Source organism: Onychostruthus taczanowskii, unplaced genomic scaffold, assembly GCF_017590055.1.
Source record: "Onychostruthus taczanowskii isolate IOZ18803 unplaced genomic scaffold, ASM1759005v1 scaffold50, whole genome shotgun sequence".
NCBI lineage: Eukaryota > Metazoa > Chordata > Aves > Passeriformes > Passeridae > Onychostruthus > Onychostruthus taczanowskii.
In genome coordinates, this window is record NW_024502569.1 from 3,589,499 (window position 1) to 3,603,854 (window position 14,356).

A 14,356-nucleotide genomic window follows, 5' to 3' on the forward strand; every position below is an offset into this window, starting at 1 on the left:
AAAGTCTCAACAAGCCTTTACATGAGGTGGTTTGTGTTTCTGAAGAAAGCAGTATGGTTGGTTAATTTTCACTGTCTAAAAACCTTCACACTGGGGTTTTCCAGTGTTTTTTATTGACTTCATTTGAGCATAAAAGCTGGAAGAAAATGTCATTGCATCCACCTCAGAGCGTAAGGAGCATTACTGTAAGATGCTCCCACAAGGAGATGAGAGTCATCAGACAAAAACCTGATTACTTCACAGTCACTAATTGCACTCCATGACACCTCACTGCGCAAAGAAAATATTCTTGATTTCTCAAACTCTTGAGTTTTATTACATTCATTTGCAAACTTGTTTTTTAAACACAGTGCATGTAATATGATTTAAAGGGAAGAACCATATGAGTCATGTGCTGTTTTTCAGTCACTTGGTATAGAAAGTTTGATAGTGTTTGGTAAACTAAGTATCAGTTTCATTCCCTGGAGTTCTTTAAGGAAAGACTGGATGTGGCACTCAATGCCATGATTTAGTTGACAAAATGATGTTTTGTCATGGATTGGACTCTATGGTCTAAAGGTTTCTTCCAACCTAGTTAATGCTGTATTTCTGCGATTTCTAAATATCAAAGGTATATTCATGAGAAGAAAATATGACAAAAAGTTAATGAGATTTTCTGTGTATGATTTTAATTGATTTTAATTGAGTTAATTCTTACTGGATATTCAGAAGTGAAAGAAGTCTATTGTACAAAATCATATTGTGAAATTCTTACAACGTTATAATGAGAGAGTTGAGTATTGTTTATTGCTTTTTAGTTGGGCTTTAGCTGTCACCTCCAGTATTTCCCTATGGTAGCTTGAGTTACCAGTTTGAATGGAGACATTTTTCCAACTGGGTAACATTGCAGATAATTTTATGTCAGATTACGTTTGACCTTTATATAGGATTGCATTTTTTTGAATTGAAGAAACAATTGAGCTATTCACTGGGTGTTGCTCAGCATGCTTAATATATGGATTTAGAGTAACAAAATGCATGGGAAGACAAGTGGTCAAGATACAGAACTTCATCATTCAAAATCATGGCAATCCCAGTTATTTTAGTGTTTATTACAGTGCTGGTGAACCCTGTTGTTCTTCCCACCCTCTCCCATGTTAGTTTCAGGCACTGTCCCTGCCTGGCACTTAGGAGCATCAGAAGTGAAGAGGTTCTATGGGATTTAACCCTCTTTTGAATAAGTGGATAGGCAACAGATTCATAGTTTTTACATGCCATATGGACTCTACCCATTGTTAGAAAGGTAAACAATCTCTCTGTGGTTGTTCTCTGCTCTGAAGCCGCTTGACTCCTTGTAAGCTTCTCACATGGTTGGGTGGGAGAGAGAAGTATGCAACAAAACTGCTCTTATTTTTCCTTAGTCTTCTCTGACTCCCAAACTTAGATAACTCCTGGTGCCTCATTTTCCCCACTTTTTTCCTTTTTTCCTTTCTTTTTTTTTCCTTGTCAAAAGAGAAACTAAGACACGGACACTTAACTTTACAAAGCTGCACCAGGTTTTATTTTGAATTGCAGCTGTAAATCTTGCCAGAATTACTGCTTAAGGTCCTTTGCTGGCAAAGTTTTATGAGCAATAGCAAAGGCACTTGGGTTGCTTCTTTGCTTAAATACAGCTCCTGCTTGGAAAATGATTCAATGCAACTGGTTTGAGGTTATTTAGTGTGTTTGCTTTTATCAAACCACTAGACTGGGCAGAAGCTGATGGCGTAGGTTACAATGAATTCTTTCTTCTCAGTATTCAGTGAGCAAATGTGTTTTTCAAGCTCCTACTGTTATTCCGCAGAAATACCCTGTAAACTACATCTTAATTTTGTATGAAAGCTCTTTTTATCAGCAGAGAGGGATTGCTGCTAGTGTTCCAAGAAGTCAGCTTTTAAATGAAAAATCCAGCAGACTTGGCTGTAAAAAAAATACAACAAAAACCCACCAAACAAAAAGATCCATTTTTCTCCTCTGTCTGATATGAATTAAGAGAAATTGAAGGTAAAAGCTATACTTTATCACCGTCCAGAACTGAGCAGAAGCTGGTGCTGAAGACGGTAGAGGAAGAAGCTGAATATAAGCAGAAGCTAATTTCACATCCCTAGAACAGCTGCCCTTCAATCTTCCCATTAAGTAACATCACTCTGTTGCTTTAGCTGGGTAGTTTTACTACCATAGAACAGTTTGAGTTAGAATCTTCTCTTGAGCATCTTGATTCATGAAAGAAATTAAAGAATTTCTAAAAATTTTTAAAACAGGCCTGCCTTTGTTCTTGCTCCTAGACAAGATATTCTGGCTTTGTAGGTAGGTATGAAATACCATTTCTTTAAGTTTGAATTCAACCCTTATTTATGCAATTTGTTTTATGAGAATGTTTTTATGAGTAAGGGAATCCAATCTTCAAAGCTTTTTTCGATCACAAGATGGCCATCTGTGTCCATAACGTGTTACAAGGTTTAGTCCAAAATGCTCTTTATCCCAGATATTTGGTGCTAGTGAAAGTGTGCACCTCTGGAGGTTTATTGGAACTTAACTGTTACAACTGCTGTATGGTTTTGCTGCTTGTGAATAATACATTCTTACTGTCAAAAAAATCTTCTTATTGCAAATGGAAAGAAAAAAATCTCTGTATAGATGTGCTTGAATACCAATACAGGGCTTTGCTGCTTGGTAGGTGGCATGCTGTGTTTAAAGACCTAGGAACTGGCATCTCATGAATTAATATCTCCACTAGACTGCTGCTTTCCTGGCAATGCAGTTGCACTGTACTAGACTGAAATTCAGAGTCTATTACAATTACTGGTTAATTTGGGGAAGAATCTGTGGGGTTTTGCCCTTTTTTTGCCTCACACAGTGCTGCACAAAAGGGATTCCACTGAACTGAGTAGGTGTGCTCAGGAAGCTGTTCAGATTTCTTGGTACTAGCTTTTGAAATGATAATTAAACATCATTGGCCAAAATAAACCTCAAATCTATTTATATTTTGTGTCATGACTTTCATCAGCTGCCAGGTAATGATGGGAGAATGTGCTGTGTGAGGGAGGGTGGAGGAGGACCTGGCTGTGGTTTAGGAGGCTTTGACAGAAATAGGACACTTCCAGGGATGAGTTTCGTGCTGTCCTGGTTTGACACAGCTTAAAAAACCCCAAAACTCTAAGGTGTGCTTTGCCACCTCGAGCAGGTCCTTTGGGCTCCTCAGGCCTTGCGAGACGGCTGAGTCAGAGTCAAGAGCAGTGCAGTGGTTTGTAGGAGGTGCCTAAGGAAGTGTCTGGCTCACAGAAGTAGTCCAGTAAGGCTGGATCTGCCATCAGGCTCAGAGGGATTGAAGCGTGGCTCTCTTGGCAGTGTTGGTTTTGAACTGTTCATTTACCTCTTTGCTGAGAAATTACCACTTCTATAGCACAGCAGTTCAGGGACAGAGAGGACATGCAGCTTGGGGTGGTTTTGTCCTAAATTCTGGTGAATCAGTGTGGGAGAGCATGTCTGTCAGAGCTCCCAGCAGACAAAAGGTTTTCTCTGCAAGAGCATTTACCCCTTGCTGTGTTGCTGCAGAAGTGAAAGATGTTGGAGATTGTTCCTTTCCCCCCCCTGTTTCCAGCATTAAGATTTGAGGGATCATGAGGCTAACCCATCAAGTTATGCTAGAAATACTAAGGGAAGTGATAACATCTTTCCTTTTCTTGGTCCCTTGGGGCTGTTTTGAGGTTTGCATTGTGAAATGATCAATGATAGAAATTTCCTGCTGATTTTCACATGTAATTGTGTGTCTCTGGCCACCAGACAGATATATTGGCTGATCTGTCCCACTGTACCAGTGGTTTTCTGTAGTAAATACTGTCTGGGCAAAGCCAAGAAATAGGGTTATGTTCCATCATTAAAATAAGAGAAATGTTTTCACAAAGCAAAACCTTTCAAATAATTTTCATCTTTCCTGCTTACACTTTCTTAACTTTGAAGAACAAAATGACCAGCAGTTGCTTTGGGAGAAGCCCCAAGGAATTATTTCTGAAATGCATCATGTAATAATATGAACTGTCTCTAATGTATGTTTTTATGCATATTTCAGAGCATATTTGGGTTACCTTTTTCTACTCTTCTAAACATGGAGAGCACAAAGGGGGAGGCATGAGACAAGGGGAGAACACATGGAAAACTCCGCTGGGGAGGCCTTATAGCCTTTAGATACCTTTCAGTATCTAAAAGAGCTGGAGAGGGATTTTTTTTTGTAACGGCATGTAGTGATAGGTTAAGGGGAATGGCTTTAAACAGAAAAGGGGTAAATTTAGGTTAAACACTTCTTTGCTGTAAGGATGGGAGAAGTTCCCTGGAAAAGCTGTGGATGCCCCATCACTGAAAGAGTTCAAGGCCAGGCAGGATGGGGCCCTGAGCAACCTGGTGTAGTACAAGGTGTTCCCTGCCCGTGGCATGGGGGTTTAAACCAGATCATCTCTAAGATCCCTTCCAACCACAGCCACTCTATCATTCTATGTATATCATTTAAAAAAACAAAAAAAGGTATTTTCATATATATGTATATATATAATGCTATGTATGTATAATGTGGCTGGGGTTCACAAAAGCTTTATCAATGTTCTTTGGATCTGAAAATTTTGGTAGCAGGTAATCTTAAAAATCCATGCTGAAACAGTCTAACCATATAATTACCAAATCCCTTTTATAGAATGTCAGAACAGAATTGTGATTCTCCAAACATTATGCTTTAATAAGTTAGGATGGATGTCATTAGGCTTCTGCTGGCTTTTACTCTGTTAACACATTTCCTCTTGCAAGAATAAATAATTTCTTCTTTTGTTATAACATTCTGCCAAGTTGCCAAACACTGAATCCTTTCATGAATGTGGTTCCTTTTTTTCTGACGCTGCTACAGTATGAGCGTTTGGGGTGGTCAGCAGTTTCAGAAGCAGGAACTTTAAGGACATCGAATGCTGTAAGAAGTGATTTATCAGACAGTGGCAAAACTGTCAACAGAGGCAGATGTAAGATTGATGTCCATGTCTACTTATGTGCACATAAGTGCAAGACAGTTCAATAAATGAAGGTATTTGCAATATTGTGGCCCTTTTGTTGCAGTGAACTGTTGTAGGCTTTTAAACATAAGCAAAAATAAGTACTGCAGTAAGAGTAATGGAAACTTTAAAAACTGATTTTCTAATGAAAAACATCAAATACTGTTGCATAAGGGAAACAAAAATTGCACCTTCTTTGTGAAGTCAGAAAGAAAAAACAGGAGACAGGAGGGAGATGAGAACACCTTCTACTGGCCCAAGAGACAAGTGATGAACATAGCTGTTACTTTTGCTAAACCTCTCATACAGACTCATAGAGAAGCAGAGTTTTATTTCGGTATTTTAACACTTAGATTGCAATATAGGGAAAGTTTTCATCTCTTTCCTCCTTTGAATAAGCTCAGGAAAATATAATGCTTACTTTTGGCTTAGGAAGGTGAAAGGAGATAGTTTCAGTAGGTCTCCAGTTGTGTCTTGGAACAGGGCTTCTCTCATGTGGATTTTTTTGACCCTCTTTCCAGCAGGTTATCTTCCAGAAAATGAAATCTACGGAATCCACCTTCTAGTGGAAGGTCTCCCTGTCCATGGCAGAGGTGTTGGAACTAGATGATCTTTTAAGGTCCTTTCCAACACAAACCATTCTGTGATAACAAAATAAGTCCACATTCAGAAGGTGTTACAGCACGTTGAGTTCATGGCCAAAAAACTACCTAGTAGAAGTTTTGTGAAGAAAGCAGTATTGGGGTTTTGTCCACTAAAACATATTTTGGCCTTAAAATTCAATGTCTTTATTTTTTTAATGCTGTGTTTAAAGCTGTGGTTTTGAAGAAGACTGATTTAACTCGAAGAAATACTTGGGCATTTTGTGCTACAAACAGGGCTGCAGGCTTGAAGCATGATATCAGTGTTGTCTTTACAGGTGTCCTGGGGCTTCTCATCGGAGAGTTGCTCTGGAGAGAAGGAAAACGAGCAAGCTGCAAGCAGAAGCAGAGGGCGAGAGTGGTCTCGGCGGGCCGGAGCAGCCCAGCAGTTTATCTCCGGACGCTGATCAGGGAATAGTGCCAGCTGAGCCAAGCTTTACCTCGCCTGCTCTGCCCACGTGGACAGACGAGCCCGGCATCGACAATCCACCTTTTGAGGAGAACACAGTAGCAGACAGTATGTCATCATTTATCTTCTCAAGTCTCTTTTATCAGATGTGGAAACATTTGTGGTGTCAGAGCTTGTCTCTTACCAACTGTGAATGTGCATCTTCATCTTTGGCTCTTTTCTTTTGCAATTTCTGGAGAAATATTAGTGTGCTTTGATTATGTGCAAGTTTACAACTGAGATAAAGTCACAGGAAAGAAAGAAATATTTCTGAGTGTGTGCCAGCTACTATGGTGCTATATCGTCATTTATTGTGTCACGGTGCAGTAGTTCATGTTAATCTCCTAGTGGGGCTGGCCTCACAATTGAGATGGAAGTAGTGTAATTTCTGTAAAATTATGAAAGTTTTTTTCTAATATGAGATTTGTTTTTGCCCCCAACTGGATCAGCAGCCTTCTCGCACAGAGAAGCTGTGTGCTCGAGCAAAAAGGCAACTGAGTTACTCCTACACCCATCTGCACTGAATGAGCAGTAACACCTTTAGCATCTAGGATTTTACAGAGGAAGTGCTGAGGCTTACCACAGAGGATGGTGGTCCTGTCCCCTTTCTTCTCCTCTATATTTGCCATCCTGTAGCATTCTCCTTTTTCCTCTTTAGTTGTTTCCATGTTCGCTCCCAAGAAATTAGCTCCTTCAGTTGAGCCAGTAACTCAATAGGAGCTCCTCATGCAATTGCAAGACAAAGAGGTTATCGTGGGGTAACCCCTAAAATACATTTTTTATCATCATCACCAAATGCAAATCCCCAGGTGACCCAATGAAGGATATGAAGTTGATTATAAAGGATGGGATCCAAAGGGTTCAGAGTATCCTATTCCAATCCAAATGACCCCATTTCAGGAAGCATGGATGCTACTAAGTCATTAGCTGCTTTCTAACAAGCTAGGGGTTCCAACAAGTAGTGGAACTGATCCATTTGCACTGGTTTAGTTTTTTTGTTGAACTGCTGCTTTGTGGCCTGTCTACATTATCTTTTTGGTGATTTATTTTATTGGAAGTGAATGAACTAGAAAAGATATTAATTGTCTTTCTTTTTAAAAATAATTGGCAGCAAATCAACAGCCACCTACCTTGCCTGAAGGAGAGATCACTACTATTGAAATTCATCGGTCCAATCCTTACATTGAATTGGGAATTAGCATAGTGGGTGGCAATGAAACACCTTTGATCAACATTGTCATTCAAGAGGTTTATCGAGATGGGATCATTGCCAGAGATGGAAGACTTCTTGCTGGAGACCAAATACTTCAAGTATGGAACCTAATTACGTATTCTGTCTGCTTGCTTTCTGTTCACTCCTTGCAGAATTGTTGTTAAAATGAGATGGAAGATTTTCCTTGTCAGACTATGTTGTGTCAATGTTAGCTTTGCAATTACCAGTTGGAAAGCAAATTAATATTCAGAGCAGAGCCTGTTGTTCTAGCACTTTTGGCTATCATGCTTTATGTTGTTTGTCGGACCAGTCGCTGGAATATCTTTCCTCCCTAGCATCTGTTGTCAACATTTAAAATACAAGTTTATTTTTCTGTTTTTAAATGTGGAACTTGGTCCTTATTTCAACTTTACTCATGCATTCCAAAGGAGCCCAAGGTTATTTCTAGCTAGCAAGTTGGCGTAACTTGTCCTATGTAAGAAGCAATTTGTGGATTGTAAGGCTGGCTTCATCCAAACTGTTATTTTAATATGGCTTCACTGTTGTCTTCCAAAAGCTGAGGTAGTTGACCGGCATCTTTCAGTATGTATAAAAGACTCACTGATAGGCTTCAACGGAAGGATTTAAAGAAAGATGCTCTAAGCACTTAAATAAAAAAAATAAATTGCAAGTTCATTTTGATTGAGTGTGTATTTTTGTTTTGGTTTTAAGTAATTAACCACAGGCAATAGAAAAAGACCAAATTCTATTAATTTTGAAGTTTAAGTTTTTATATTAGGGGAAGGGGTTGTTTATACAACACTAAAGTAACTGAGTGCTACATAAACAGAACAGTCACCCAGCTTCCATTTTTAACCATTCCACCTGAAATAAATATATTATCATCAATTCAAAGTTACTTCAGTAGGAATGTTTGCTTAAAATCAGCCCAAATGTAATTGTAAACCTTCTTCATTTCACTGTTTTGAAATCAAGCAGATAGAAGTAGCTTAAATACAGTAGTTACCCTTGGAATAAAATTAGTTTGCACTTCAGAAAATAAAGTCCCTTTTGAGAAATGTGCCTTTTTCCGCTTTTGGAGTGTAAGCATGGTGGCTGGCCAAGAAAACAACCCAAGAGGTTTCCAAGATGTTTCTTTTTCAACAAGTAATTGCAGACACTGATTGAATGCTGCCTCATTTATTTTTATGCTAAGGGCTTTACTTGTTTGACAGAATAGGGAGACTGAGTTCCAGTGAAGCTTTGGAAATTACTGCTGTTTGGGCAGGTGTCAGTTACGGTTTCCAAAGCCATGAATGGCAGTGAATTGACTGTAAATAGGAATTTACTAGCTGCAGTGAGTCTTCCCTACCAACAGCCTGGCAGTGGGGCTGTCAGATGCTAAGTGAGCGTTCATGAGAGTCCTTCTCTCATGCCAAGGGAGAGGTACAGAGCATAAAACCTACATTTTGAGGGGAGATAGAATATCTTTATTTCTTTGAATTTGCCTGTGCAGATGCTGGGCTGTTGTATTAAAATGATCAGGTTCAATCTCTGCCATCCGTAATTAGGTGCACTTAGGTGCAGTTCAGCATACACACTTTGGTTGGATATTTCTGAAAATGTCTTCCAGGGCTTTTATGAGCTGTAAAGGTCTAAAAGAAAGAGCCAGGAAGGACTGTGAGATGAAACTCAGCATTTTCTTGCTCAGTCAGACAAGAAGTATTACCCTTTTAAGAGCTGTGGGAACAGCATTTAGTAACAGCTACATAAAAGCTTGTGTTGTCTGCAAGGTGCAGATAGGTGCCTAACAATTTCAAAGTGCTCTACAAATTGTGTCTTTTTTGTGCTGGACTGTGACTGTAATTCATGTGAAGCAAGTCCTAATGAGAATCTCTTTCCCCAAGAAGTGCTAAGATTGTTTTGCTCTGAAATTTTAAAGTGCCTTATAGAAAGAAAAATTGCATTTTATTGCATATATTCTTCTGTACCCTTTGAGTGCTCACATATTTTATGTATTTACTTTAGCTAGCTACAGTTAAAAATAAAAATGGATTTAAGGGCTCTGATGGATGGGCCCTAGTGGTTTTTGTGAGAGGCAGCTCTAAGTGTTATTTCTCCTAGCTGTGTCTCTTTTCCCTCTGCCCAAGGTTACAGCCTGTCTCAGGGCAGTAGCAGAGCAGGACACCACCGTGGCTCTGTCTGAGCTCATGGTGCTGCCAGCAGCAGTGGCTTTGTGCTGGGTTTTGTGCTGGAGGTGTCTCAGGGAGGGTGCAATCCTCCTTCACCATCAGAAGCCACCACAGCCAAGTGGCTCAGCCCAGACTTCTGGGACCTCCTCAGCTCAGGTGTGATGTAAATGTGGCAGCTGTTGTACAAAGATCAATTTGTATGTTTTTATAATTTTAATATTGTTATTAGGTGGTGAGAAGCTGCATGGTTGGTTTTACTTACTTAGGTTGCAGTGGGGACTATTAAAAGGCTTAGGTAAGGCACATCAATCAGTATAGATCATTCGGTGTGAGTTTCTGTCTGCTGAAATTGTGGGGCAGGGCTTCCTCCACCAAGGATAAGGATGAAATTCTAATGTTAACTTTGAATCCTTTCTTACAAAACAAGGCAAACACAGCTTTCGTGCTGAATTTTTGTCATACTCCTCTTTTCTACCAAATCTCATTGTACTGTCAGTTCTTATTTTTACAGTGCAAGAAATGACTGAAGATTACTGATCTTTGTATCAGTGGGCTGTATAACAAACACAATTCTTAGTTTTAGGTAGAGAGTTTAATCTGTTTTTCATTTACAACTGAATTTTGGGTGATACAGGTTTTGTAAGTCTAAAGCTCTGGCCTACTTGAAATCTGTGGAAAATCTAAGTTCATGCTAAGACTTGAGAATTAGTGCAACTACCTTTTTTCTACTGTCTTAATGAACCAATTTCATTATTCTTGGCTTCAGTTTTTTTAAATGTTTTTTTCACATAATGGAAGTATTGCATATTGTAAGACACAAGCTTGCTTCAGAGATTTGGATGCATTATTCTGACAGCTATTACTTTGCAGTTTTAAGTGATGCTGGGCTTGACGCTGAAAGCACGTGCCATGTTCTTGTCCTGGAGAACAAATAATGTAAAGATCTAAGGAATACAAGTATAGGAGATGAGGAGAGCAAAAACCTTGGCCTGTGAGGGCAGAGGGCGTTCACTTTTGGGGACATGTTGTCATCTTTGTGGGAAAAGGCCTAGAATATTGCTAGGGGAAGCTTAGATTGGATATTAGGAAAAATTTCTTTACAGAAGGGTTGTTAAGCACTGGAACAGGCTGCCCAGGGAAGTGGTGGACTGACCATCCCTGGAGGGGTTTAAAAGACAGGTAGATGTGGAACTTGGAGACATGGTTTAGTGGTGGAGTTGGCAGTACTGAGTTAACACTTGGACTTGATGATGTTGAGGATCTTTTCCAACCTAAAAATAAGTTTGTAGATTGAACATCTGGTGCGAGTTTGCAAGCAAGAATGGAAGGACAAGAGAGGAAGCCTAGTGAAGTCAGACATGTAGGTTGCTCCAAGGCTGGTTTTGCAGCAAGTGAATTTGCTTTGGAAAGGACTTAACTAAACATACGGAAACATCGTTGTGACTTCTTTTGCTGTTGTTTGCAGGTCAATAGCTTTGACATAAGCAACGTGTCCCACAACCACGCTCGAGCGGTGCTGTCGCAGCCGTGCTCGGTGCTGCACCTGACGGTGCTGCGGGAGCGGCGCTTCGGCAGCCGCACGCACGGCCACGCCGACGCGCCAGGCTCCGGGCGGGAGGACAGCTTCCAGGTGACCCTGCACAAGCGCGACTCCAGCGAGCAGCTCGGCATCAAGCTGGTGCGCAGAACGGACGAGCCGGGGGTTTTTATCCTCGACCTCCTGGAAGGGGGCTTGGCTGCTCAGGACGGCAGGCTGTGCAGTAACGACCGCGTGCTGGCCATTAACGGGCACGACTTGAAGCACGGCACGCCGGAGCTTGCTGCTCAGGTTATACAGGTAATTCGCTTTCCCTACCTGAGCCCTTAGCTCGGCTTTGTTTCTAGAGGCTGTTCCCAGACAGAACAGCTCGTGTGACACAGCCTAAAAGCCTGTGTCAATGTAATTTACAGTGGTTTATGTTTTGAAAGTAATAGTGAAGAACAGGATCTGCTTTGGCACCTACCACATGAACTTCACCTCCGCAGAAGTGAAAAATGCGTTAGACTTCCCTGGAATGCAGCCTGAAGGTTAGAAGACAGCTCATGTAGCAAGGAGCGTAGCCTACTGTAGCATACTGCTTAGCAGGGAAGAAGAAAACAAAGAGGATTATTATTATTCTATTTATGTATGTATTGTATTTTAATCTCTCAGTAAGCTCTATAGAAGTGGGCTTTATTTTTTATTGATTTGCTTGTGCATGGAATTGAGTTAAAACAAGAAAGTAATTTGTCAGACGTCAAGAGTCAACAGGTAGCAGCTGGGAAGTCAAATAGAGGTTTTCCATGAGTTCTGCATGGTACAAGTAATTTTCTGAGTGTTCATAAGAGGGCTATTTCCAGTGTCCAGTTATGTCCTGGACACAAATACTACCCAAAGCTTGTTGCAGTGTGACATATGACCCATCTATGTCCTCACAGGAAAACCTTTACTCCATGCTTTTCTCCCAGTCTGTAAGGAAACAGATGCAGCATTTTGCTACTTCCTGCTTATGGGAGGTTGGTGAAAATAGCTTTGTTTTTAGGAAGGTTGGAATATACCAGTGGTATGTTCCTGCAGTCTAGTGCAGTCATCTTTGCTTAAAGCACCACATAGAAAACTCTGATACAAATGAGTAGTAAATACTTGTTTCAGGAATCATTTCAAGAGTTTTCCTTGCAATGAAATCAAAATAACAACAATCTTGGGAATTATAATTTCAGTTTCCCAATGTGATTGGAATTTAGCACTGGGTAACTTTTACCTTTTGAGGTGTGGCTTTGCAGCAGTAAAAGGAGTTGATGTTTTATTAATATCTTATAGCTGGGTCTCCCAGGGTTCCCAAAAAATCCAGAATATTATGGTATGCTCATGCATTACATCTTTCTTGCGAGTATCTTTGGGAAGTACCAGAGATGTTCAGAGCTTTTGATCAAAAGCTGCAGATCTCAGAGCTCTCACATAGGCAATTCTTCCATTTATTGCTATGTGTTGCTATGTGTTGGAGTTCACAGAGGCTTCAAATGGAATGGGGTGAATTTTAATGTTTGGAGCTTTGTAACACAAAGTGAGAAATGTCCTTTTGACAAAGGATTTTTAGCTGATGTAAAGGTAACATCAGAGGTGAAGGAGGAATGTTAATTTCCCCTCCATTTTGGGAGGAATTGCAAGCAAGTAAATGAGAGTGCAGTCTAAAAAGGAACTGGAAAACAAGGTCTGCTGTTGTCTTGTTTCACATTCTGTCATGTTTTCCTCCCTTTCTAATGATCAATATCTATCAAACTTGGTGACGTTTGATGACCTAATGTATTCAACAGGCGAGCGGGGAGAGAGTGAACTTGATCATCTCTAGACCCCTGAAGTCACAGACAGTCAGCATTATCCGAGACACCGGGACTCACAACAGCAGCTCACACCAACACCAGTCCCAGCAGCTGTTTCACAGCAGACCTAACTCACATAAGGTTGGTACCTCTCCTTCTGAAAGGAAAAAATACTGGTTTACTCAGGTGCTGGTGTGTGTAGCAAGGCAAAGCTACAAGAAAGGGTTATATTTTTTTAAAAAATCAAATTAATAAAAAAATGATTATTACTTGCAACTTCTCAAGTCCTGCATCATGTGTGGAGTAGGAACAGCAGGCAAAAAAGATACACAACCGGTTTTCAGTATGTTTTTGGATTTGCTGACTACAGTGAAAGAAGCAAGTCCTTGAGTTCATACAGCTGTGGTTGTTAGACCTTGTCTGAGACAGTGGCTGGTACTCCTGCATGGAAGGGCTGTCATTCAAGACTGTTACACTTTTTGTTGCTCTGTGCTGGCTGCAGCCAGGAAAGATGTGAGGTGCCCACCATCCAGCATATAAAGAGCATGTTGGAGGGATGTGTCATCTCCTTCATGAGTCAACAGTCCTGGCTGCAAGGCTGCTGAGTCTCAAGAAGAGAGAAAGGCAAAATGAAGAGACTTTCATGAAGCCAGTATTATTTGGAAGACATGCTAAAATGGAGCCCATGCTCGAGATGTCCGTGTAATTAGAAAAATGCAACTTGCCACTCTTAAGTTGACTTAGTGAAATAATTGTGATGTTGACCATGTCAACAAATCCACCTTTCCATCTGTCCACTCTATTTGCTTTACTATTTACTGTCATATACTTCTGTTGGGATGGCTAACATGCGTTGATAATATTTTCTTTTAAAAGTGGGGATCATTTCAGAAGAGAACAAATGAGGCTCTAGGAAGGTTGTTTTCCTCCTGAGGGATAAAGGTGAGGCTCCTGAATGCCATGGCTACAGCACTGGGCCATACCCACGCAGTGATTAGTTTGTTGATGTCAGAGCTTGAGGCAAGTTTGCATGTGCTGGCATGAGCTGTGCTCTTACCACAGTTGATCCAAAGTTGTATTGCTGTGCTGCTGTCCGAGTTTCTCTACTCCCCCGGGCAGGGGAGGAGGTCTCGCCGGCTGAGCTGAAGGCACCGCAGCCGACAGCCGGGGGGGGCACTCCCTAGATGCGCCGGGGCGTCCCGGGAGCGCCTCAGCAAGGGGCAGCAGGGAGCAGCAGGCAGGCGAAGTGGAAGAATGACGGGAGGGTCCCTCCTTGGGGGTAAAATCCAGAGCTGTTTATTAACTCCAGGGCACCAGCCGAGCAGGGACCACGAGGCAGGAATACAGCAGCTTATAAAGGGGGTGGAAACACGACACATTAACCAATGAGGGAGAACTGGGGAGTGAACAAACTCGTGAGAAACATGCCGGCTAGCCAGTAGGGAATGTGACAGGGAGGGACCCTTGTTCCTGATCCAATCACCCACCGAAGAAAG

General features: G+C 41.0%; 1 protein-coding gene across 2 annotated transcripts in view; it reads left to right on the forward strand.

The window, feature by feature from the left end:
* The window catches only part of LNX2 (ligand of numb-protein X 2), a 60,091-nt gene that overhangs the window by 35,071 nt on the left and 10,664 nt on the right, over positions 1-14,356 (forward strand). For both annotated transcript variants that reach the window (XM_041416042.1, XM_041416043.1), the window contains 4 exons: positions 5,968-6,206; positions 7,249-7,448; positions 10,987-11,358; positions 12,855-13,001. In XM_041416042.1, the coding sequence (XP_041271976.1) occupies positions 5,968-6,206; positions 7,249-7,448; positions 10,987-11,358; positions 12,855-13,001 (958 nt within the window). The remainder of the gene's footprint in view (positions 1-5,967; positions 6,207-7,248; positions 7,449-10,986; positions 11,359-12,854; positions 13,002-14,356) is intronic.